Source organism: Callospermophilus lateralis, chromosome 15 (genome assembly GCF_048772815.1).
Source record: "Callospermophilus lateralis isolate mCalLat2 chromosome 15, mCalLat2.hap1, whole genome shotgun sequence".
NCBI lineage: Eukaryota > Metazoa > Chordata > Mammalia > Rodentia > Sciuridae > Callospermophilus > Callospermophilus lateralis.
The window spans coordinates 84819727-84845471 of NC_135319.1; the positions used below are offsets into that span (position 1 = coordinate 84819727).

The 25745-nt window shown below is 51.3% G+C and overlaps 1 protein-coding gene across 1 annotated transcript in view; it reads right to left on the reverse strand.

Moving 5' to 3' along the window:
• Positions 1 to 22607: 22607 nt before the first annotated feature.
• Positions 22608 to 25745, reverse strand: part of Fgfr2 (fibroblast growth factor receptor 2) — a 97731-nt gene continuing 94593 nt past the window's right edge. The window contains exons 15-16 of the mRNA XM_076834305.1: positions 25537 to 25642; positions 22608 to 22771 (exon numbers count right to left, since the gene is read on the reverse strand). Of these exons, the coding sequence (XP_076690420.1) occupies positions 22709 to 22771; positions 25537 to 25642 (169 nt within the window). The 3' untranslated portion in view covers positions 22608 to 22708. The remainder of the gene's footprint in view (positions 22772 to 25536; positions 25643 to 25745) is intronic.

Below are 25745 nucleotides of genomic sequence, written 5' to 3' on the forward strand. Positions count from 1 at the left end.
AATTGAAAGTTATAATATTACCAATTAGGTTTGAGCAAAGAGAGAAAAGAATGAAAAAGAAAATAAATTCTTGGGCAGGGTCACCACAATGCCTGTCCACACTGCACCCAGCCTCCCGCACCCTGAACAGGGGAAGTCTTAGGAGAGCCCTTGGAGGAACCGCCCCCTCACCTTGTCACCAGGGTCTCCGCTTTCAACTTCAGAACAACTACTTATTGTCTCCTAAGCACATTTTTATCTGGGAGTCTGTGTGTTCGTTGGGCTATGGAAGGAAACTTCCAGAGTCAAACAGTTCTAGAGTGGCTAGCCCTGAAGGAGCCAGGGAAGAAGATGCATGCTGGGTGGACAAATCGGGGGACAAGAGACATGAACAGTTATTTACACTGTGCATAACTCAGGTGAGGGGAAGCCAGGTAGCGCCCCTGAAGTTAAAGTAGCTATCAAGGGAAGGCATATTTCATGCCAGGTCAGGACTAGGATGCACTTGGGGTGAGGAAAGAGAAGCACCCTGGGGTGGTCAATGTCCTTGCTCTCAGGGGTCAGCCCCACACCTGCACCAGCCCGAGACAGGACCCCCTTAAGACATATTTTCCAGATGCCATTCTTACTGCACCCTCATGCCAGCCCTGTGGTCCCCAGATCCCCAAGGATGGCAGTAACAGATTCCATTCCCCCAGAGTGGCTGAGCTTAGGATTCAACTGGGGGGCCAGGAAACATTGTACCAAGCCACAGCTTGTCTGCTCGTGTTGGCCATCAATGGACAGTTGCTGCATCTTCTGACCCATCCCTCCGTCACCAAACATCTTACTGTCGAATTCCCAGCCACAGGAAGCCCCAGGTAGCCTGAACAGAAGAGCTGGGGCCCCTCCGGCATATTCCCCCTGGTGCAGAATGATACCTGCTGTTCTTACCTCCTTGTACCTCAGAGCCTTTAACCCTGCAGGGACAGGCTGACCTTCCTCACTGGACAACACCAGCCATCTTCAAATGGTTCTCTATGACTGTCTCACCACCAAATCACACCCTCCAGGTCCTGGTCAGGCTCCTGTGGACTTTGGGGAGCCAATGGGAGGAAAGATCTCACAGGAGGATATCTCAGCTAGGGGAATGAGGTTTGATTTTTGTTCTTGAACGTGGTATTTTTAGAGCCATTTTTGGCTTATGGAGAAAAGATCTAAAATTACTAGTTCCCCTTGCACCCCCCACCCAACAGACATCCCCTATAAATCTAACATTAGAGTGATAGGTTGTTTACAACTTATGTCCCAATATTGGTCCATGATTATTAACTGAAGTCCACAGTTTACGTTAGAATCCATTCTTGATCTCTTACATTCTCTGGGCTTTGACAAATGTATATTGACACATATCTGCCATCACAGTTACCATACAGAAAGGACCCCAAAATCCCGTACTCCAGCGCTCATCCCTGTCTCCCTGGAAATTGGCAGCGGCACATTCTCTATCTTCAATTTGCTAGAGAAATTTATAATTCTCTTGTTTCTCCCCTAAAATAAGTGGCAGTGACTGATGGAAGTCCCAGGATCACCATAAAGCCGAGTTCACGGAGTCCCAGGAAGCCTGGTCAGGAGCCCGCGGCCCCGTAGTCCTGCACGAAGTAACAAGTGTCATCGTCTGGAACACAGCAGCTGATCCCCCGAATCTCAGCGGCCCAGAGGCACTCAGGAGCGGCTCTTTCCTGGCCACAAAGGATGAGGAAGGGTGGAGGACGCTCATCTCACTCCCACCTGCGAGCATGACACCCAGACAGTGCCAAAGAGGACGGGCGAGAAGCCCTGGGAACGGTGAGGACCAAGGAAGACAGAGCTTAGACGCACAGAGCAGGTTCCCAAAGCGTTGCCGAGGCACCCATGGGGTCCCCGAGACCTTCCCCAGGACTCGGGAGTTTAAAACAAGTTTCATGGTAATATTAAGAAGCTATATGGCTTTTTCTCTTGGATTCTCTCAGAAGTCAAGTCAGGTTTCGCAGTCTGTATGATGGGCGGTCCCCCCAACAAGGCACAAGCAGATACAAGAAGCCGGCTGCCTTCTGTTAGCAGACAATAAAGAACTTTGCAACATTTAAAAAAAGAAAACAAGAAAAAAAAGAAGAAGAAAGGCACTTTTTCCTTCTGTATGTGTGTTTTGGAAAATGCAGTTAATTATCATTTTAATGTGTGATGGGTTTATCATCATCACTCGATGTGGAATAAGTGTTTTGAATGCTTATTATCCCGGTTTTAATTTCTGACACAGTAAGTATGACTAGCTGGGGGAGGGAGGGAGGAGTCACAGTGCAGGGAGCTTCCTGTGGGAGGCCCCTTGAGGAAGCAGGGACAAGGGGCCAAGTGGCCATGCTGGCCTGAGGCCACCTCCCAGGAAGCCAGTGGAGACACAGTAGAAGGAGTAAGTATCCCAGACTCCCTCTTTCCTTCCTCTGGTCCCAAATCCAGTGGAAGCCAGTGGCCTGCTGTGTCCACTCAGGTGGAGAGGGCGGGAACAGTGGAGAGTGGCCCCGGGCGAACAGGAACTTGGCCCAGAGACGGGATCAGAGAAGGCGTCGCAGTGCTGCCCCGCTGGAGGAGGGGACGCACAGTCCCACTCCAGGCTTATCAGCAAGCCCGATCTCAGTGTGTGCAGAACGTGGAGCCAGCCGCAGCAGACGCGTCTCCCTGGACGCCAGCCCTCACTGCCCAGCCTCGGAGGAGTTACCCTGCAATGACCCAGGCCTGAGAGGCCCAGCTGCCCACCCCCACGTGCACCCCACGTGCAGGGCTAGAGTGGCCCTGGGACTCAGACCCAGGTCTGTGGAGGACTCTGGGCTCTGGCCCTCCCATTATGCTGACCCTTCCCAGAAAAGAAGGAAGTGAGTCTGGACTGGGGACTCCTGGGCGCCCGCCTTAGGACACGAGTGATTTTGAGGTTGTGTTAGCCTTAACCACCCCCCAAGTCTATTTCCTGCTCCCATTATTCGTCCACTGCAGGAGGGGTCTCTGCTCATAGGGGTCATCCAGGGGCCCAGGGACATCTCAACACTGGCTTCCAGTCACAGATCTACAGGAAGGGAAAAGGCCAGCAAGCACTTCTTGCCTACCACGTCCCACGTCTCACTGCCATGCACATTGCTTTGGCCAGAGCTGTGGCCCTACAGCCCCTCACAGGGTTGGAAGTGCAGACGTCCAGCACCATGTCCTACAACATCCTTGCTGAACTTTGGGCTCCCACGACGTGCCAGCATTGTGCTGGGGAGCCCACATGTACCAGCTTGTTTGAACCCATGGCAACCTAGTATACAGAGTACCTTTTTATCTCCACTGTATAATGAGGGCTACAAGCACAGAGAGGTAGAGTCATTACCCAAGGTCACACAGGTAGCAGGAAGTAGGGCTGTGACTTGAACCCAAGCAGTTTGACCACAGATTGCACACACTTAACCACTGGACTCCATGCATCTATCCATCACTCAACTAACATCTATTTGTGCAAGACCTGTATGAGAGGAATGGAGGGCACGGTGAAGATCCTAAGAGCCTACGTCCCTGCCCTAGTGGCCCTAGAGTGAGTAGAGCAGGCCTGGGGACTATGTCTTCATAAGGCCCTGCTGGGATTTTAACCCCAACCTCAAGTCTGGAAGAACCTGCAAACTCCACCCACCGTCGCCCCACATAATGTGCAGCACCCTCACTCCCAGAGCCTCCAGAGCCACACCTCTTCCTCTCCGGGGGCAGCTCGCCTACCAGCACTTCTCTGTACCATGGAGCACTTGCCCTGGCTCCTGTCCTTGCTGCCATGGCTGCTGTAGTCTCTGGAGAAGAATCACATTGGGGCAGAGCTTTAAAGGCCCCATCCTGCCTCAACATGTCTGCCTGGGGCTCAACGCTGCGCCTCCTCTGGGGCTCGGGATGCCAGTTTCCTCTGCTTCCCTTCCAGCAACACACCCTGAAGATAACATCAGCCCAGGAGCTCAGTCGCCAGGCCTGCTGTGCACGGGACCCCCACAGGGACAGGTCAACATGGGCTTGGTGAGAGACCTGTGACAACCCTCCAGAGTTATCTAATCAGCTCAGTTTCCAGATCTTTCTCTCGGTTGTAACATTTTCAAGAGCAAACAGCAAGGACCACAGTTTGCTAGATTTCTTTTTCTTTCTTTTTATCATAAAGATTAGGCCCAGGCACTAAGATTGGGATCCTTCTTTTTTTCAAATGGCTCATATCAAGTGTCCTTACTGAATGTAGAGTGGCCCTGACGAGGAACCCCTGAGCTGGCCCAGGGCACTCACAGTTCTCCACCTGCAGAGGGGCTCTGGGACCTACAGGAAGGAATGGCTTCCAAAGTGGGGCGTGCAGGAGCCCTGGAGCCCAGGCTTGGAGGGCCACAGCCTGCCAGAGGCCCAGGCTAAGGTCAAGGAGCTGCACGGCAGCAGAGGCAGCAGAGGCAGCCATGGCCAGGTGGGAGGCTGTTGCCAGGGAACCTTTAAATTCTTCATCCTTAAAACCTCTGGCTAAGAACATGAGGGGCTGGGGCTGGGGCTCAGTGGTAGAGCACTTGTCTAGGATGCGTGAGGCACTGGGTTTGATCCCTGGCACCACATAAACAAAAATAAATAAAGATGTTGTGTCCATCTACAACTTAAAATAATAATAATAATAATAATAATAATAATAAAGAGAGTGGATTCTTAAAAAAGGAGCACCACAAATACCCCAGCCTCTAGTTCCTGCAACAGGGATCTGATGACCCAGCTCCCAGCAACCCCTGCCAGGGAGGAGGAAAGGAAGAGGATCTGACCATAGACCTCAGCCGTTCCTGCACACACGCATGCGCCTACACACGCCTCTGCACGTACACCCACTCCTGCACACACACCTGCACAGACAACCACACACACCTGTGTACATGCACACCTATACCAATGCCTGCACATCTTTGAACACACTCCTGGACACATACCTACATACCTGCCTGCACACACCTGTGCACACATCCTCACATACACACCTGCACACACACACCTGCACACATACCTGTACATACACAACCCAGCTGTACACACAGTTACACACACCTGTTCTCAGGACACAGACACAAGCTCATGTCCACCTGAAACCAGAGAGGGAAGGAGGCTCCTGCCTGAGTCCCCAGGGTGAGCCCTGCCCTGGTGGCCTGGTGTCGCGGTTGTTTCCTTGTTTCTTCCCTATCCACTGAAAACTCCCTCAGGGTAGAGGGTAGATTTCATGAGTCCTGTGTACCCACAGAGCCATGTACATAGTAGGTGCTTAATAAGTGGTGTTGGTAGATGGAATGGAAAGGTGGGTGGTAGAACAGCAGGAGAAGAGAGCCCCAGCTGCCGGTGGCACACCCTTGAGCAGTGGGGAGCTGGGAAGCCCCGAGTGCTCCCCACTACCATCAGTCGATGGCCCCCCTGGGCACTGCCTTCTCGCTCCAGCCTCGGCCTCCCTCCCTGGGGTGAAACCATTAGGGTCGCCACTAAGACCCGGGCTCCCTGCCCCTCTTGGTCTGTTCCTGGCAGCTGCAGCCGCAGAGAGGAGTCTGCCAGCTCCCCGCTCGTTATCTGCTGGCCTTTCTTGCCCTCAGAGCTTCAAAGTTCGGGGACAGTAGGGGAATTCTAGTAGTTGGTATCAATGACGCCCCGACACCGCCCCTGCTGGCCCCTGGCTGCGGCTGGGGGCTGGGGTGCCAAGCCCAGGCAGGCGTGTTCTAAGGAGGAGGCCGAGCTCTGCGTTCCTTACCTCGCCATTCCCATTGACCCGCTGCTCCACGCCAACCCAGAAGGACCTCCACACACCGGCCTACTGCACCTCAGAATGCATCCCTGGCTCTCAGGTGTTAGGAAGGGGAGGGGAAAGACACCCACAGGCAGAGGATTGGACACCTCCCAATTCCCAGACCAGCACCCAGCACCAGGCCTCCGCCCCGCTGGCCACTCACCCACATCCACTCTCCTTCTCCTTCCTTTAAGCAACAGCATCCTGACTTCTTTGGGGAAGTGATCCTCTCCCACCTAGACCCGGCCTGGTGGAATCATTGCTCAAGATGCCTGCCTTCCCCAAGCAAGAGACGGTGCCTGACCCCAGCAGCACCCTCTGCTCACGTCCGCTCGGGATCTGAGTCATGACCAAGGCAGGAGACGGCGGGGCCTGTGCTCAGCAGCCGCGCGGCGGACACGGGCCCCAGGGGCAGCTTGGGCCCCTCCGTTTGCCCTGACTCTCCTGCCATCTGATTCTTCCAGCTGCTCCCTCATTTTCAACTTCCTGTTCTGTTGCTCCAGTGACCTCTGACTGATTCCTCCTCCACCTCCCAGGGAACAGGCACTGAGACAAACACCTCCAGTCACCTCCAGGTAGCAGAGCAGGCCCCCTCCTCCTGAGACCCTGGGCCACCCACCCTGTGGTACAACGCCAGGCAGAGCTGGAGCCCCTGGCCTGACGCTACCCCTCTGCTGGCCTCAGGACCTGCCTTTTCTGAACCTCAGTTTCCTTATCTCTAAAATGGGCAGGTTTGCCTCCCTGGTGGGACAAGGGTAAGGGTTAAGGAAACACAGAATGCTGGAAACCCACGGGACACTCAAGAGTGGTAGGTGGTGGTGGCCACTGTCCTGAGCAGAATCCCCCTTGCTCACCATCCATTAAGCCCAGGATGCATCTGAGAATCACCATCAGCTTCCCGATGATGTATGATGCACCAAAATCACCCCATTAATTTCTGGTTACAAAACATCGGCTCGCCAAGAAAAGTCTTCCAAAGTCCCTTTCAGGAAAGGGCTTTTTGTCTAACTCGAAATGAGAAGGAGCCTGTTGCCAAACTGAAATAGCACATAAACCTTAGAACCCAGAGATTTGAGTGAATTCTAATCTTGGCCAAAACTGGCAGGAGGGAGCGGGGTGGGGGAGGGGAAGATGAGTCAGAGATTCCACCCTTCCGAGGGGGCAGCCTAATATGGCATTGGGGAGCCACGAGAGACGACTTAGGTATGCCTGGACTTTCAGACTGGAGCCATGACTCTGGCCAGCAACCAGCTGCGTCCCCCCCTCTAACACCTACCCTCCCAGACACAAGGGGCACCGTCTTGGGGTGGCAAACTGAGACTGGAGGCTCAGATCACAGTGGAAGGAGCTAGTCAACCATCTAGCGGCTTGACCCCCAAAATGATGGCATCAGTCTTCCCCCAACACGCCCAGGGTCTCAGGCCCCAGGTGGGCCTGTTCTTCAGGCACTGTGTGGTCCTGGGGGACCCTAATGCAACCAACATTGAGCTTGTGATGTGGCACACAAATATGTGAGAAGCAGGGAGTCCCAGCCCCATATAACCTCAGAGCCCATGAGTTTCAGCCCTGGAGGAAATGCCTGGGGAAGGAGGACTTCACAAGGTGAGGCTGTCCTGGCTATGACGGTCGTACAACTTATAAAGACACAGAGGCCACTCTTAAAGGAAGGGCACAAAGCCTAGTCTGGCCCTGACAGGGTCCTCACTGGTCCTGTGACTGTGGGAAAGTCACCTGGTTCTCTGCACCTGAGCTTTTCTACCTGTATGTTGGATGAAGTGCAGGAGCGGTCCTCACACTCCGAGGGGTTCCTTGGAATCATCGGGATGGCCTGCCTCCTGGGCCAGGGCGCAGAGATTCTGATTCAGCACAGGGGAGGAGGGGGACACACTAAGAATTTGCATTTCTAACAGGCACCCAGGGCTGCAGGATTCTTTAAGTACCCGCAGAAGAAAAAGAGCCTCCTTGTTCTGCCTCCCAGCCCAAGTCTCCTGATTGCACCAACTTAGATCACATGCCCACTTCTGACCAATGGCTGCATGCCCACTCCTGAGGTCCTGGGCTCCATCCCTGGAGCCAGAAAGTGAATCAGCTTCCCCAGACCACATCAAAGCGGGGAGTGGGGCTTGTTGGGATAAATGAAGGGAGAGGGTTCCCTGGGAGAGACGAGCAGCAACTGCCCATCACAGTGACAGAGCCAGAGCTGGAGCCAGATGGAGCTTGCCCCGAGCCTCTGCCCTCTCCGGCACACCTGGCGATCTCCACGTGGGCCTTCTGCTGAAGAGAGCAGCTCTCGGTGGTGCTTGCCAGACCCAGGCTCCTGTGTTTGGTCTGGGAAGGATCTTCTGCAGGGAGCACCTGCCTCCAGGGAGGACAGTTCCAGCCCATTCCAGACGGATGAATTGCACCCAAATTCTTCCAGAAAAGAGGCAATTACCTCAGCTCTCCTGACTTGTGATCCTGGGGAAACTTCACCGTCCAGTTGCCCTGGGTCATTCATGTACCAACCTGTGCTCAGTGAGGAATGTACAGAAAACCGTAACTTGGTTTTGGGTGTGAAGACTTGTGTATAGTCTATTACTGACCTCAGAGAGGCTCCCAAACAGTGAGGGTGAGATGGTGGCCACGACAGTGGTGCCCCTGTGTCCCTGCCTTTGTCCTTGAGGTTTTCACACAATCTATAAAGCATTTGTTCAGATCAAGAATTCTAATTTTAGATGATTTGCTCCCAAAGGCAAGCCAGCAGCATATCTCCCTCTCTACTTGGTGTCTCACCCAGGTCTATTGCTGAGAAGGTGAAGACCACGGAGATTTAGCCCTGGTCCACGGTGTGAGGGCAAATCTTAGGTCTGAGTCACTTCTATGACTTGCACCCCAAATCCACTCAGAGATTATCAGGGTGCTTGACTCGGCACTCATTCGGTGGAAAACAGAATAATGTCAGGATTCAGGCGGACTCTGTGCTCAGGCAGGCTGGGTTCAATGCACACTGGGTGACCTTGGGTCACTCACATCACCTTTTCGTGCCTCTGTTTTCTCATCAGAAAATGGAGCATTTAAGAGCATCGATTCCTAATAGGTCAGGTGGTGGTGAGAATTGGAATGTGGCAAGCACCTGAAATGTTGCCTGGTGTCTGAGCAGTGCTTAGCCCATGTTATCAACGATCACTCAGTCAGTAGGCGTTAATGAAGCAGCTCCTGCAAGTCAGACACTCTCTTGGGTGATAGAAACTCAGAGCAGTAAAGACCCAGAACTGTACCATCAAAGTGTCCATAATTTAGGAGAAGATCCAAAGAAAGACAAAAACACAATACATTATGAGAAACGCTGTTGCTGAGCTTTGCTTAAAGAGCTATCTGCACCTGGAAGGGACCAGAAAAGTCTCCTGAGCCGGGGGTGTGGCGTCTCACCCCAGCCTTGACTGAGTTGGCCCAGGAGAGGTGGCTGGGGCGAGTTGTCCTAGGTTCCTGCCCGGGGGGGGGGTGGGGGGGTGGGGGGGTGGGGGGGGTGGGGGGGGTGGGCGGACAGGTAAATCAGGCCTGGAGAGCGGCTTGTGCTGCCTGCCGTATGGGCTTTGTCCTGGGCACCGACAGCCAACCGGAGGTCTAAGCAGGAGAACGGAATGGGGTGAGACAAGACTGCTTTGGAACTTAAACAGGTCGCAGGGTGGAGGGTGGGCCAGCCAGGCCGGTCAGGAAGCTGAGCCCAGCAAGAGACAGTGAGCTCACTTGGGCGGTGGACAGGGCAAAGAGGGGGTGGGCTCAAGTGCTTCTATCAGGACAGACAGGAAGTGGTGGTGACTGGATCCCAGGGAGGAGGCAGAGGAGGACTCCAGGCCGAGTCTGGAGCCTCTATCTTGGGAGGCCGGGTGGATGGCCTTGCCCAAGTGTGAGAACACAGGAGGAGGAGCAGCTGGCCCAGCTGGTGGGACTGTGCCCACTGGGCAGGCTTGCCTTTTCTGCAGGCCTCTTCCTGCTTACAGTCTCTCCTTGTCTTGAAAACAAGGAAGTCTGTAGACAACACAGATTTTCCAAAATTTCTCTGAGAATAATTATATCAGGCCTGGAGCTCTGATTTCTGATCATTAAAATGATCAAGGCAATTATGAAAACAAAACCCGAGATGGCCCAACTAGGCCCAGCTCACGAGTAACAAGCAAACACCACTGGAAGTCCATCTCCCCGCCCCCAGCTCATGAGCCAGTCACATCCCCTTGATTTTGTCAGTCACATAAATTAACACACTTAAGAGACGTCCACTTCAGATTCTACCAGAGCCCACGTCTGTCTGCACCCCCACCAGGGACGGGAGACAAAGTCACCCTTTATGTAACCTACCCCGCACAGAAAAAAAGAAAATACCAATCTTAACCATGGAATAAATATAGGAGATGATGTGGCTTTAAAATGAGAGGTTGGAAAAATGTCATGCAGCAAAATCCAAAGCCCCAGGCGGGTCCAGTGAGCCGCAAACCACACAGATTTGTACTTCAAGAGTAAAAGATCTTTTGAACGGGTTGGAAATAAAGATTCCCAGGTTCGGCTGGGAAAGGACCAATCTTCATCCAAAACACATCTTTATGGCTGGGGTTCAGGCCCAGGAAAGTGTTCCTCATGGAAATGCTGAGCAGTCTCGCCACAGCCACGGCAGCGCGGCCCAACTCTTTCAGAAGACGAGACTTTCCCCTCGCAACTAGGTCAGCAGGGGAGGGGAGCAGAGTCGCCTCTGGGAAGAGCTCCGTTGTGGGCTGGGTGGCTTTGTCACCTCCCCTGTCCCCCGAAGCCCAGTAACCTGCTTGTGAGAAGAAGGCAGTCAGTCAGGCACCACCTGTTGTCCAGGACCTGCAATCTGGGGAGAACCGACCATGGTGTGTGATGGAGTGATGCTGGCCAGGTGGGCACTGCCCAGGTGAGCGTATGTGCCCTGTCTAAAAGGAACAAGTTCTAGCCACCCCTTGCCCCCAAGGATTGTGGCCAACGTGGCCCATGTCTGAATCTCTAAGACACACTACAAATATGCATGTTCCTACGAAATCTTAACACCAAGAACCAACTCCAAAATAGTTTAGACACAACTTGCGCCAAACAAAGCAGGGCTTGCTGGCGCCCTTGGAGATCTGTCTCTGTCGCCTCCAGACGCTATCAAGGCAGACTTTCAGCAGGGCAGGAGGCGAGAGCGGAGAGGCCTTGCAGCCTGCAGCATCAGGACTGTGCACGCCCAGGGGCCCGGGTTCCTGTCCCTGGGCTTCCACTGCTCTCTGCGGGTCACTGGCCCAGCCGCCTGGCCCCTTCCCCGTGCCTCAGCTTCCCCCTCTGTGGAAAGAAAGGTGGGACAAGGTGAACTATAGGGCCCGTCCACACGTGTGATTCCGAGCCTTTGGCCAGTGGGGAACATGCCATACGTAAGGGGAATTTTCTGGAAAGCAGAAGCAACCTTGGGCTCAGGGTGAAGCGGGAATTCAGGTAGGCAAAGTCCTCTGTCCCACCCTCGCAGTGTCACCCCTCAGGAGGACTCAGGAGGACCCTCCCAGCCTCTGGAGGAAAGGGAAGAGGTAAAAAGGCTTCCGTGACCCCGTGGCCACCCCATGTTTGTGCAGGTGTGAAACTCTCACTTCTGTCTTCACTCTTGACCTCACAAGAAGCCAGGGCAGGAGCCTGTCAGTACCTCTGTCTGCCTTTGAAGATAAAGAGATGGAGGCCCAGAAGAGTTAGATGTCTCATCCCAAAGTCACCCAGCAAGGACATGGCCAAGAAGAAGCCATGGTAAACCGAGGTTGGCTTGGTGAGGAAAGACCACACAGAGACAGCCGTGGGCCGCCTGGTCTTCCACCTGACTGGCCACACTCCACCTTGTCCTGGAACAGACCTTATTTTCAAAGGACTTTCTTCAACCAAATAGCCGACCCTCCTCCTCTCCTTCTCCACTACTCAGTATTTTTTTTTTAATAATTTTTACTTGTCAATGGACCTTCATTTTACTTATTTATATGTGGTGCCGAGAATCGAACCCTGTGCCTCACACACGCTAGGCAAGGGCTCTTCCACTGAGCTACAGCCCCATTCACTACTCAGTTTTAAAACAATTCAGATTCATTTGTGTAAAAAAGTGGAGAGGTGCTCTCCTCACTTTGATTTTCTCTCCCTCCCTCCCTCCCTCTCTCTCTTTCTTTCTTTCTTTCTTTCTTTCTTTCTTCCTTTCTATCTTTCCTTCTGCATTGCTGAGAATGAATCTCAGGGCTGGCACATGCTGGGTAAGTGCTCTGCCACTGGGCTCTGTCCCAACCGTGGGGCTTCCTGACATCAGGGAGGCCGTAGCAGACTTGCTTCTGTTTCCAGAGAAAACAACTTCTCCATCTTCTGGGCGAATCGGGGCTCCCCTTCTCTGATAGTGCACTAGGGGTGGCTGGAAACAGCTGGAGGGCCCCTGCCTGCCCCCGGCATGTACACTGGGTCCCAGGACTCAGCCACCTCGGGCTAAAGTTCAGCCCAAACTTGGACCTGGGCAGGGGTGTCCCTTTTTTGGCTGGGGTTGGCGGTTGGTCACACACACAGTTGCCCTTCAGACGTGGACCATGCTCTGCCTCTTTCCAGGGCTTTCCCAAAGTTACCTGACAAGGGCCACACCCAGGCGTCGGGGGTCGTAATCCTGCCTTTACACTCGGCCAGAGAAATCTGCAGCTGGAAGGGTTGGGAGGCTGATGGGGGCCGAGCTGGGGGTGACATCCGGCTTCTGGACTCCCCTGGGCTGAGCCACCTGGCCATGCTGCCACCCCTCTCCCTCCCTTGACGATGAGGGGCTCCTGTGGTCCAGGCAGAGAGGGGAGGCAGGAGATGCTGGCACTGGCTTTGAAGCCAGTGTCCCTTCAGAAGCCCCCTGACAGGCCTGCAGGGGAGAGCTTCTGTGCCCACAGCCCCTGACTGTGGTTCGCCACGGCAGCCAGAGCTGAGAACTGCAGGGACAAACTCAGAACACCAAGGGTGACAAAGACCTCACAGGGCCAGCCACCACCCAGAGACCCCTGCCTGACACTCTCCCCTGAAATCTCCTCTATCCTCAGAAGGCCACAAGGGATCCCATCCCCATTCCCATTCCACGGACACCTGGGCTGAGGTCTGCTCTGGTCAGCTCAATGGCCATTTTCCCTTAGTCTTCCCAAGGGCAGATGTCCTCTTACCGTCACCCCCGCCTCCCCTGAGGGGCTTGTTTCTGAGGCTGGTCCACCAAAGGAGGACCCCCAAGGCTTCCTCTGGCCTTCCTTCCTCCGCCTGTCCAGCTGCAGGTCCCACCTCACGCTTGCCCTTCAGGGAGTGACTGCTGGACGGTTTCAGAAGCACAGATGTTGAGAAAGATCTCAGAGGTAGAACCTGGCCAGCTTGGGTTTGAATCCCAGCGCTCCCGGGTGACAACCCTGTGGTTATGAATAGGCTGTGGGATTATCTGAGAAGGCCCTCGGGTCAGATCCCCCACCTCCACTTCTGCAATGAGTCAAATGCTCATCTTCAAAAAGACGTGCCCATGGCCTACCCCTGGGGCCTGTGAATGTGGACTTTGCTGATATAATTAAGGACCTCAAGATGGGACCACCCTGGATGATGGGGTGGGCTAATGAGACACATGGAGGCGGGGAGAAGCCCGAGCAAAGAGCCTGGCTGGTGCAGCCACAAGCCAAGGAACCAGGAGCCTCCAGAAGCTGGAGGAAGGATTTTCCTTTACAGCCTTCAAAAGGAGTGTGGCCCCCCCAGCACCTTGGTTTCAGGCTGCAGGCCTGCAGATACAATAAGTTAGTTAATTACCTTTCTGCTATTTGAAGCCACCACTTTGTGGTTATTTCTTATAGTAGCCCTAGAACACTAACACACAAATCCTTAGGATTATTTCAAGACTGATTAATAACTAATACAACATCCCATCCCTGGTGCAGAAGCTGCTCCCACAGTATATAACGGTGACGTGGTGACTGCTGGCTTGCTGGGGAGCAGGAGTGAGCCTAGAGACAGTCACAGGGGTCATCCTGACAAAGCAACTTCCCAAAATTGCTTTGGGGCAGATTTATAGAGTCATCTTCAAAGGTATCATCTTCCTTTCTCCTCACCCAATGCCAGCTCTGACCAAACAGCGTTTGATCCCCTGGAAACAGGTTGTGGCCACACATTTCTAGAATGTACCATGACCTTTGGCTCTGCTGGGCATCAAAGCACCTGCTCGTGGGAGCTGAGTTAGACGTGCTGCCTGAGCCCCTGTGTGCCCACACTTTGGTAGCACCTCAACCTTGCAATGAGGGGCTGCTCTGTGCACATCAGACGGTGCTGTGTCTGTCAGCAGGCACTCCCAGCACCTCTGCAGGAAGGCGTGGCTTAAGGGGACGCAGGTGGGCATGGGAGGATACTGCACGGTCCTTGCTACCTGCAGGGACGGGGAGTGGGGTGGTCAGGAATAGTTAGAACTTTGGTCTGGCTGACTGCCTGGCTTAGAAGTGAAACTACTCTGGCTAATTAGACCTCTTGGAAGCGGTGGATCAGGGTGGGTGGACTGAGATCTTTTGGACTATACCCTGTTTGATCTCCTGCCCTTCAAATCCAATCCCATAAAACACTTGGTTTATACAAAAGCAGTGTGTTTATTGTGCAAAACCAACTCCAAGTCAAATCCCAATTCTCCAATCCCCCTCTCCTGCCCACTTCAGACCCTCAACTCATCCCTTACAGAAATTTTGACAGGCATGTTGGCGCATCCCTGGGATCCCGGAGGCTAGGAAGCTGAGGCAGGAGGATCACAAGTTTGAGGCTAGCCTCGGCGACTTAGTGAAACCCAGTCTAAAAATAAAAAATAAAAGGGGTCGGGATGTAGCTCAGTGGCAAAGCCCCACTGGGTTCAATCCCCAGCACCACACACACACACACACACACACACACACACACACACACACCTGGAACTATCCACACCTCCTCTGCTTCTGCCTGCTCCTGTGTGGATGGGCAGCCCATCTGAACTCTCCTTCTGAGATGCTCCTGGGTCACACTGGAGACCTTAAATAACCAGTCAACCCTGCATGGTGGAGCTACCAAAAGAATCCTGAAAGCGACACAAGCCTGGTCTGCAGGAGTGCGCACACACGTGCTCACGACTGCAAACACCCTTCTCAGGTCCACCTCGGGTCTGCAGCGCCCTGTAAATCAGGGCGGGCGCAAGGTGCGCCTTCACCAGCACCACCTAGGTCCTCCCTGCTCCCCGGCACCGCCCCATCTTTGACAAGGTTCTAGGCTTTCACCCGGGGGTCTGCCTGGGGCTCGCCTTCCCACAGTGACTCCACGCACCCTGCTTTCCGTTTATTGGGGGTCTCCGCTTCAGAAAAATAAGGGCTTAGTGCTTGATTTGCTTTCATCCTCTTTTAGAAAACAAAGGAGAAGCTGAAACCAGACCCTAACACTTTTGTCACCCGTCTCCATTACCTGTACACGTTTATTGCATATGTAGATTTTCCCCGGATCTGCTTATGTGGGGGAGTTGCATGCTGATCTACGGGGCAAGTGGCTCTAGGGTCATTCACACCTTCAGCAGCAGGCACTTTAGAGACACTTTTAACTAAAGTTAATGGGAAGCCAAAAGAAGTCACACCGAGTTATGTGTCCAGGCAAACTACAGTGACTCCAAACCAGTCTGTCCCGGGATGGCCTTTGTGCTCTGAGAGGAGATGGGAGAAGGGCACATGTGTCCTGTCTGCGGAAATCTCCCTGAGCACCAGAGTGATGGAAAACTCCACCCAAGCCCATCCTGCCCCTGAACCCATGTTCTGGCCCGACCCAGGAATACGGTGATGGTGTCCTGGTACAAAGGTGTTCCTTAGCCGCAAAGGCCTGCTTACTTCCTGCCAAACAAGCACCACTCAACCTGAATGTCAGCCGCTCACCTTTCCTCCTTCTGGAAGAACCACATTATTTATTTAGCCTTTGATTTGTGGATCCCTGTGGCAACCTTGTTTGGAAGGGCTGTGGCTTGTTGCTACATGGTGCTCCAGGGCAGAACCAGCACCAGGAAGCCTGGGGTAGATCCCCAGGTGGGCCACGGACTGTCTCCAAAGAACCTCAAAACATGGCTTTTGGCCCACGGGCATTTCTCACCCCCACTCTCAGGTCTCACTGTCAAGTGGACCCCATTCTTGAAGGCATCCATCACCGGGATTCAGGACCTTGCCATCGGCTACTGTGTTTGCCCATAAGCCACATGCGGGGGCCTGGTATCCAACGGATACAGCGTCACCTAAGCTAGGGGTCACAAACATTACTTTGCAGAGAGGAATAGATGGTATTTTCTGCGTTGCAGGCCATCTCGGTGCGATCCTCCCACTCTGCCCTCACAGTGGGGAAGCCTCTCATAGACATTATGTAAATGAAAGGGTTTGGCTACATCCCAATAAAACTTTACTTATGGACTCTGAAATTGGAGTCCTGTATAATTTGTATGTGTCACAAAATATATCTTTCTAAAATCTTTTCCAACCATCTAAAAACATTTCTTAGCTCACAGGCAGTACAAAGACAAGCAGTGGCCAGATGGGTCCACCCTGGTCTGAGACAGAGCAAGCTGTCCCCCAACCCCACCCGCACCCCCAGCCCAGCGAGTCACTACTGGCTTTGTGGTTTAGTGTTTTGACTTTGCCTTTTTTGTTCACAGCTCTGGAACTCCTGGGAGATGGCCAGCAATGAATGAGAAACTTCTGCGCTTTGGCTAAACCTAAATCCAGCAAGAGGCAACCAAAGAACTAGTCTCCCTGGGAGCAAAGGCAGGTCAGGAAGGAGGCCAGTTTCGGATTTCCTCCCTTGCTGTGACATGTATGCAAAGACACACAGAGCCTTGTTCCAGAAGAGGCAGCAAGTCAGGTCACCAAACAAGGTGAAACGGCAGTCCTGAGTCTGCGTGAACACCCCGTTTCAAATTCCTGCAGGCGCGAGACACCCCTGAAGTCAACCAGGCCCCTTTAAGATTTCCCCACAGAGGACAGGGTGGTTTCAGCCTCCCCAGTCCTGCACGTTTCCCAGTCCTCCAAGAATTGGCAGTGCCCTGAACAGTGCACAGCCTGCCACTAGAACCCTGCACCAGGCTCCTGGCCCTGGGTGGTAGAACTCTGCATCGGTGCCCATCCTGATTCGCTTGTCCCAACAGCACACCTGGGGCTGGAGGGTTTCCATGGCAAAGCGCTCTGGAGCCTTTGTTCCTGCTCTGGTCTCAATACTGAAATCATTCGCTAGCTTGGTCTATGCCATTCCCAAAATGCCCTTTCAAGATCAGCAGGGCTTTGGTTGCCTGATGGTGTTTGGAGAGTAAATGCCGTTCAAAAAGAGAAACATACAACCTAACTTCATGACTTTTAAAAGTTTGGGTCATCACTTTCAATGTTTTAACACATATTAAATGTTTTTTAAGAAAGAGTAATGAGGGCTGGGAATATAGCTCAGTGGGTAGAGTGCTTGCCTTGCATGCTCAAGGCCCTGGGTTCAATCCCCAGCACAACACAATACTATAATACAAAAAAAAAAAAAAAAGAGTGGTGGCGGTGGATGGGAAACATGGCCCTGGTCACATTCATGACCGACTAGCAATAATAATGACAATTGTATTTATGTATATAATAACATATATTTTTATATTTGTCTCAAGACCTACTTTTATGTCTATATCCAGAGAGAAAAGCTAATATTTGAGTGTACATAGGAGCACTGCTGAGGTCAAACCTCATTCAACTCAACGTTTATTTGACACAGTGATCATCTGTCACATTTACAGACCATTAGTCTTCATTTACCAAACTGTAAGCATCGTGTTCCTTTCCCAGTACTTTGTACTGTGGATTTTGACTTGTAAGGGATACAGGCAAGATTCATTCAAGTGTCCTCAAAGAAAGAATTAGAAGAAGATGGAGCTAAGAAGACCCAGTCCAAGGCAGTGTCCTGAGGCATAGAAGTCACTTGTCTGCATTTGTATTTTAAGCTAAATTCTGTGGCTGAACTGCTTCAGGCCCTGGGGTTCCACTTTGTGGAAAGGCAGGAATCCACCACCTTTTAAAGTTCCCAAGAGGATGGGACACTGGACTTTGACCATCCACCTGTCCACTGTTCTTCACAGTCCCTCATGTGACCCTCTGAGACAGGACCACAAGGCAGTTTTGAGGAGTCCCTTCAAAACTCCAGAAACCCGGGGGGAAAGGGTGTAAGAAGGGCCCCGTTCCAGAATGTCACTTGAAATGTGAAAGGCTTCTGCCATCCCTGCCCAGGGTGGACAACCCAGCCACTTCAAGTTTTCCTGAGGATGAAATGTGAGAGAAGATAAACTTTGCTTTCATCTTTTAAACATCAGAAAATAAACAACATCAAAACACAGGCTGGACAAGAAACAGTCCACTCACCATCCCCAGGGGTTGCTCAAGCTTGCAGGCCACAGCTGGAATAGAGGCGGGGACGGGAGGTAGAGCTGCGCTCCGGGATGCCAGCCAGAGAGTCTCTCCCTGCATCACACCAGCGCTCCCTTCCTCTCCCAGCAGAGGGAAGAGAGCAACTGACCAGACCCTCAGCCTCTCCCTGGGTGTGGAAGCCAGGCCAACTCACTGAAGTACCCTTTTCTGAAAAGCCCAGTAAGGTCCATGCATGCATCTTTGGCCCATGATCTGAATGGTATCTCTTCAGCTGTTAAATCTTTAGGGGGACACTTCATGCCCACTAGGGTGCTATAATAAAAAACAAGGCCAACAGTAATGTTAGGGATGAAGTGGAGCCCTCGTACGTTGCTAGGGGAGATGTAAGAGTGCAGTGACCCTGGACCTCAGAATGGCTAGACACAGTGACCACAGGTCCCCGCAGCGCCCCTCCTGGGGGTGCACTAACTGAAATAGAGACACACATGAAGTTAGCAGCAGCACTGCTCTTAATAGCCAGGAAGTGAAAACCACCCACGTGCCCATCAGTGGATGATGGATGGACAGACTGTGGCATGTCCACACAGCGGCATGTCATTGGGAATAAAAGGAATGAGGTACAGATCATGCTGCATTGTGGATGGACCTTGAAACAGGTTACGGGAAGGAACCCAGACACGAAGGCCACGTACTGTAGACTCCATTTAGGGAAATGTCTAGAAGAGGTAAATCCACAATCAGCAGCTGGAGGCAGCAGGGGCTGGAGGAGGGGAAAGACTGCGAATGGTTTCATATGGAGTGATGGAAATGTTCGGAATTAGGTAGTAGTGATGATTGAACACCATTGTGAAAATTAAAAAAAATACTGAAATGTATTTAAAAATTCTCAGGAAGAAGAAAACTTTTTTTGGGGGGGGGGTGCATCTTCTGCTGGAGCCAAGCTCCTACAGGTCATACTATGGGAGGCCCATGAGGCTGGTGACAGCAGGTTACACAGAGGAGGCAAGGAAAGTTCAGGCACAATCTGTGACTTGCCCAGCATAACCCTGCTACACCTCTCCATTAGTGTGGAGCCCTCCACCCCTCATCTTGGTCCCCATCACACAGACTTCAGCCTTGTTTTCATGGACTCTTTCCCAGCCCGGTGACCCTCAAACTCTTAGGCTGAGTCTCAAGTACCTGTTCTGCAATAGCGCAGCTCTCTGGACCTAGCCCTTGTGGAGCCTGAGACAGGACAAGCTGGCGGACCAATCACTAGTTTTCCGAATGGTGGGGGACTCCTCAGTCCATAGCTGCTCAGGTCACAGGTCTTGTGTAGGTGCTAATTTCCCAAATGTGGGCTAAGGAACTTCCTGCAAATCAGGAGAGTAGCTCCCTGAGGTAAGGAGGGAAGGACAGGCTGAGCAGTGGGCGAGGGGTCACCTCTCCACCCTCCCATCACCAGCAGGCCCTCCAGCAGCCTCTTGAAATCTCCCTTCCTAGCTGGGAACAGAAGGACCCAGGCTCCACCATCTAAGCCAGCTGCCTGTGGATTTTGTAGATCTGGGGGAAAGGCTATCAGCCGCGGGATTCTTATCAAGTTCAGACTTTTTGAGGTAGGTCTAAAAAAAAAAAAAAAGGAAGAATTTGCAGTCTATAAATGGACCATCCTGCCCCTTGTCTCTTCATGACAAATGCCCCTTTCAAAATAATTCTAAAAACTAAAATGGCCAACAGCTGGCTTAGAACTCTGGCCCACCCATCTCCCTGAAAAGGGCAAGTACAACGATTCTGAAGATTCATGTAACCTACGTGGTCAAAGCCACAAACGGTCCTTTCAGTCCCCAGAGTATGAAAGATGCACCACTGAGCTGCAGAGAAGAACCACTGTGGATCCTTCGCTTGCTCTGAATACCCTCAGCACCACAGGCGCATCCTCCACCTGGCCAAGGAAACGTCAGAGGGCTGCAGCATAGTTGCCCTGGACACACACCTGCTAATCAGGTGGCACTTCTCTTAGGCTGCTTTCTCATTTTTTGGATCACATTCTTCAGGTGGGGTCATAACCCTGCTCTACCAATAGAGCACAACCCTGCACAGGAGGTTGGCAAATGCAGAACCAGGATCCAGGCCACTCTCCGATGCCGGGTGAGACCCTTGCTCTACCACTGATGGCCTCAAAGCCAACAGAGACCCACAGGCCCGCCCTGTCTACAACAGACCTGCCAGGGTCTAAGAGCATGGCTGTGGCTCAAGAGACGTGTTCCGGTATCCCCTTTTCCTGGTGCCAATGAGGCTGGCAAGCAGATGTAACAGGAACTCACCGTGTCACAGACCCTCGTGTTAACTAACAGGCCAAATTCCGTTGCTATCTTCAGATTCGTCCATTTTTTCATGCTTCTTAGAAATTTTGAAATGCATTCAACTCTGTGCATCACAAGGAAACCAGCCTGGAAGGGTTCAAGGTCCCTGGAATCAGGTGTCCTGAGCACCTGCCCTCGCCAATACCTCCCCATCCTGCGCCACCTCCCGGTTTGTGACGCTCTCTCCCCTGCTGCTTCTTGGGGACCCAGGAAGGAAAGAGGACTCTCTACCCTGAGGTGCCAGTGAGCAACCCAGACAGGGCTTCAACCAACTTCCAATGTCATTGGATCCATGTGCCCCACGTTCGGCTGGTCCTGCCCAATCCCTGCGGCATATCACTGCTGCTTGTGGCAAACAAAGGGCCTTCCGGTTCTGCCTTCTGTGCATTTACACCGCACAGCACTCTGTCAACACCTCCGAGCACAGGAAACCATTTGGTAAGACACGAGTATTAAAAAAATAAGCTGCGTGACATTTATTTTGTCTTGTTAACATTAATATCTGTAGAAACATTTTTATTGTCAGTATAAAAATTAACAGGTTTTATTAAATACTTTCTCCAATTTCGTAACACATAAAATCAGTGTCTTCTGCATTCATGTTGCATGGCTATAGCAAAGTGAGTGGGTGATCCGAAAGCAAAACACAATACTTTAATACAGAATGAGCAAGACGGAGCTCTTCTATCTAAGGGGCCGGATCTTGAGGTGAGGTCTTGTCAGCAGCAGACGGAAGCAAACCCTTAAGAAGATGGAAGCAGCCCCCGACTCTCAGCAGAGCATTTCTGTGTTTCCATTTTCTATGATAGTTCTTTGAAGATCCTAAAAGGCTTCTCTGATGCCAAAGAACCTGGAAGCCATTATCAAAACTCACTGAGGAGGATGCAGACTCATCTGACAAATGCACAACTCAGGGGCAGAAGGCCAGCTGCCGGAGAGAGCCCGTCCTCCTGTGGCTCCAGCTGAAGTCTGTCCTGGAATGGATTAAGGCACCTTTGAGCAAGGGCGCTGGTACCATTTGTCTTGGGAAATCCAGCTAAATGCAGCACCGGCCAAAGACAGAGCTACACACCAACACCAAACACCTTCCTATTAACAGGTTCCTGTAATATGGGCATTTAGGTGGTTTAAGCATAAAATTATCTGACAGCAGAGTTTAAACACAAATAAATCAAAAACTTCCATTTACCCCAAGTTAGTCATATATTGTAAATATTTCTGTTCTCATAGGATCTGATAACTAGTTAAGTCCAAGCAATAGATTAACTAGTCCGCTGTGCTGCCCGCATAGAAATGCCACTTAAATTACAAAAAAAAAAAAACTATAAATGATTAATTGCTTTTGTATATTACCAATTCATTAATAAATTAATGTTATACCATTTTCCCTGAAAGCAAAAGTATTTTTCCCACCTCTGCTTGGTGAAAATTAAGAAATTCTGTATAAGAACAGCATTTAGCAAATAACTATTTAAAAAAAAAAAAAAGGAGAGACCAATTTTCTAGGTGTATTGGGACATCCATTTAAAATCAATACAAAAAATAATTCCTTGTAAATATATAATATATATTTATACATAATTTGAATATATTTACATACATCCAGCACCTATATACTGCATTTGTGCTCTGTAAGTGTGTGCTGACATATATTTTCTCCAATTATTACAAAATTAACAAGGAAGGCAGAATGTGTGTCTGCCTTGAGTCCGACGGGGCACAGCAGTACCCACAGTGGGTCGGGGTGAGGGGGCAGTGGCTCGTGGCTGTCCACTGCTCCAGAAACATCCTCCTCCTGGCGAAGGTGACAAGTTTCCAAATGTATAAACCTTTACACGTGTGCCGATTCCTTTTCCAATTATTTACTCCTCTGATCCATATATACAGGCAGAGACAACAGGCCCTGGGAGGCAAGGCCTGCCTGCTCAGTGTAGGTAGGTTCCTGGCGCTGCCCTGTCCAGGGACAGGAAGACACGCTCGTTCATGTTTTAATGCTGCCGTTTATGTGTGGAAACTGAGGCAGGCAAGGTTCGTAAGGCATGGGGTCCGGAGAAAACACAGAGTCATCCCCTGAAGAACAAGAGCTCCTTGTGTCGGGGTAACTAGGAGAATACTGCTCGAGAGGCTGACTGAGGTCCAAGTAGTCCTGAAAGAAGGGAGAGAGATGTTTTATTTCATCTCGGGTCAGGATAACAAGGTGAATACGGCTCGAGAGGCTGACTGAGGTCCAGGTAGTCCTGAAAGAAGGGAGAGAAGAGTCTTGTTTGAAATGCAGGTTCCTGAGAAGTGCGCGTAAGCTGGGAAGGGACAGGGAGGGATCCCCTGGAAGGCCTACAGAGCCCGCCCCCCAACAGCCAGGGACGCCTTCCAAGCCCAGCTTCATCTACCCCCCACTGCTGGTGCTGGGGTCTCCTTAGCCTGCAGAGACCTACACCAACCCTGGGCAGTCACCCCCTTGCTAGAGCGTGCAGTTCAAGTTCAAGGCCCAGCAGAGTAGAAACACCTAATAGGACACGGTCCCCGGGACCCCTTTGCCTAATGAGATCATGAATATTTATTTCCTGAATTACATCTTACTGTTATAGTTTCTAGGACAATTTAAGGGGAACACTTCTTCATTCAGCACGTAATTTAACAGATGTAATTCATTACTCTCAGAAGCTCGCTCAGTTGAAAATGTAAACAGGTTCAAAAAAGGCTTGGATCCACTCATGCACGGTAAATCCACGGTGGGCCACTAAAGGGAAGCTTAGGGAAATGGAGGTCTGAGATTCCCCAAAGCACCACCTTGGTGTGGCTGCTGAGGTACCCCTGCACCCAGAAGAACAGGCCCTCTTCCACCCAGGCCTGGGCAAGAGCTGGTGGCCTGCTCTCACGCAGCCCGTGAGCTAAGGACAGTTGCTAACGTTTGCACATGGATGGAAAACCTCAAAAGAAGAGTAATATCTTATGGCACTCAAATGACATAAAATGATATACAATTCATAACAATTCCAATTTCAGGGTCCATAAAGTTTTAGTAGAACACAGACACCCATTTATTTACATACAGTCTGTAGCTGCTTTCAGGCTATGATGGCAGAGTTTCGACAGAGACCATATGGCCCTCAAAGCCGAAAATATTTACTCTCTGGACCTTTGCAGAAAGCGTGTGCTGACCCCGCTCTGAAGCCAAGGGAAGATTTCTAAATGGGGACTTTCTCAGTCTCACTGCCTCAACCGAGCTGGCATGCTGGTGGTTCTGCTCTTACGCCCAGAAGCCAACCCCGTTTCTGTGACATGTGGTTTCACCCAGAGGGGCCTAAAAAGTGCAGACCACAGCAGAAACAGCCTCAGCGTTATCAGAAAAGAGCCCACGGAATGTTGGCGACTATATGTTTTAAGACAGAGGGGGGAAAAAAACCCCACTATAATTCATCACCAGGGCTGGCAAGAGAAAGAGTCCCCATCCAAGAAAGGGGATGTGTCGGTTCCAACAACACCACAGTATGAACCGCACCACTAGAAACAAACACGCCCACCACATCAAAAGAGGACTTTTTGCTTACAATGATAAAAATGAAATTTTGTCCTAAATGGAACCATTTTTCTTGAGCATATGGTAATGATTTTCAGAAGGAAAGAGACTTCGATTTTTATATCCGTTAGACAATATGGCATTCTGCTTTTTTTATTCTAGGATACTACACATAAATTTCAGTATGAACGGACCCCTCTTTAAATGTAAATATATAAATGTGTAACGTGGAGCAGGGACATGGGATCATTAAAAGAGAACTTTAGTGCTTTCTCCAGTTTCTAAATGAAGCCATAAACTTTCAGATCTGATAGGAAAAAAAAAATAGAAATATCAGTGGATTCCAAGTCCAGGGTTAAAGGAACTTATGCTAGAAACAACAATTTTGGCAGGAGAAGAAAGTTGGTGTCCCCCTCCTACCCCCCGCCCTTGAACTGTTCCGTTCTTTCAACTTCTGAAGGTCAGCTGCATTCATTTAAATGCAATCTCTCCCTTTATTCGGCACAAGCCACAGTCAGACGCACAAGATAAAAGTTGCTGAGTTGAGCTTCATATCAGTCCATTCGACTGTATTTTTATTAAAAAAAAAAAAAAATCCCTGTAAACCTGTTCATTAAAAATTAAGTGTATTTGGGAGATGTTAACGTTTTGTGGCTCCAAAGACAACTGTGTACTCTGGGGTTGTTCTGGATTTTTTCCCCATGTGAGGGAATACTGTTCCTACATCCTCATTAAATATCTCAAATTTCATTCATTACTAATTTCTCCCCCGTGGGCTTTTCCTGGACTCCGGAGTTTTATCATCTTTCCTGCTCGGAGCATAACCACACTTTCTTGCCATAGCCCTAAAGACTACTCACTGTCTGGATTGGGTATCGAGCGACACAAAGTATTTCTTTGGTGGACACAGATTACAAATCTTTTGGAGAAAATAACCACTTTATCCAACAGGTACCAGTTTTCACTAAAAACCCTAACGGTCACTCCCCATAGGCGGCTGTGTGTGTTTACATGCACAAAAAGGAGGTGCGAGCCACAGCCTCTGCCAGCCGAGATCACCCACGACAGCATCGGTCACACAGAAGGACTCACTAGGTGCCATCCAGGGTCAGCGACAGGGCATCAGCTGCCCTCACACCCATGACCAGGCACAGACTTGGTGGGCACAAAGCCTGAGCTCCCTCCCACCACACCAAAATGCAGCAGCTGAACACCTCTTCTTCCTCCATCCCAGCCACACGCCACCAGCAACCACCGCTGGGCAGCCTGGGCATGGCCTCCATCTTTAGTTTCATTAATCAGAATTCACCAAGTGCACTTCCGAGAAAGCTTGTGCTTTGAGAGGAACACACGGTGCACTGTCTGGCCCTTCCGGTACCATGACAGACTGTAGCACCGACTCCAACAGGGGAACTGCGTGTATGAAGCTGAGCCTCTCTCCTGAGCTGGGCAAGGCCCCCGGAGCTTCTGGAAGGAGGTTCTTACCTCATTGGTTGTGAGAGTGAGGATTCGATCCAGGTCCTCCACCAACTGCTTGAACGTCGGTCTCTGTGAGGGCACAGCGTGCCAGCAGTCCCTCATCATCATGTACCTGGCAAGAGACGGGCCCTGGTGAGCTGGTTTAAGCCCTAGGCTACGCCAGCTTTAACGGGCAACATGCAGAATGAAAAGGTAATAAAAAGGTACCAGAACCT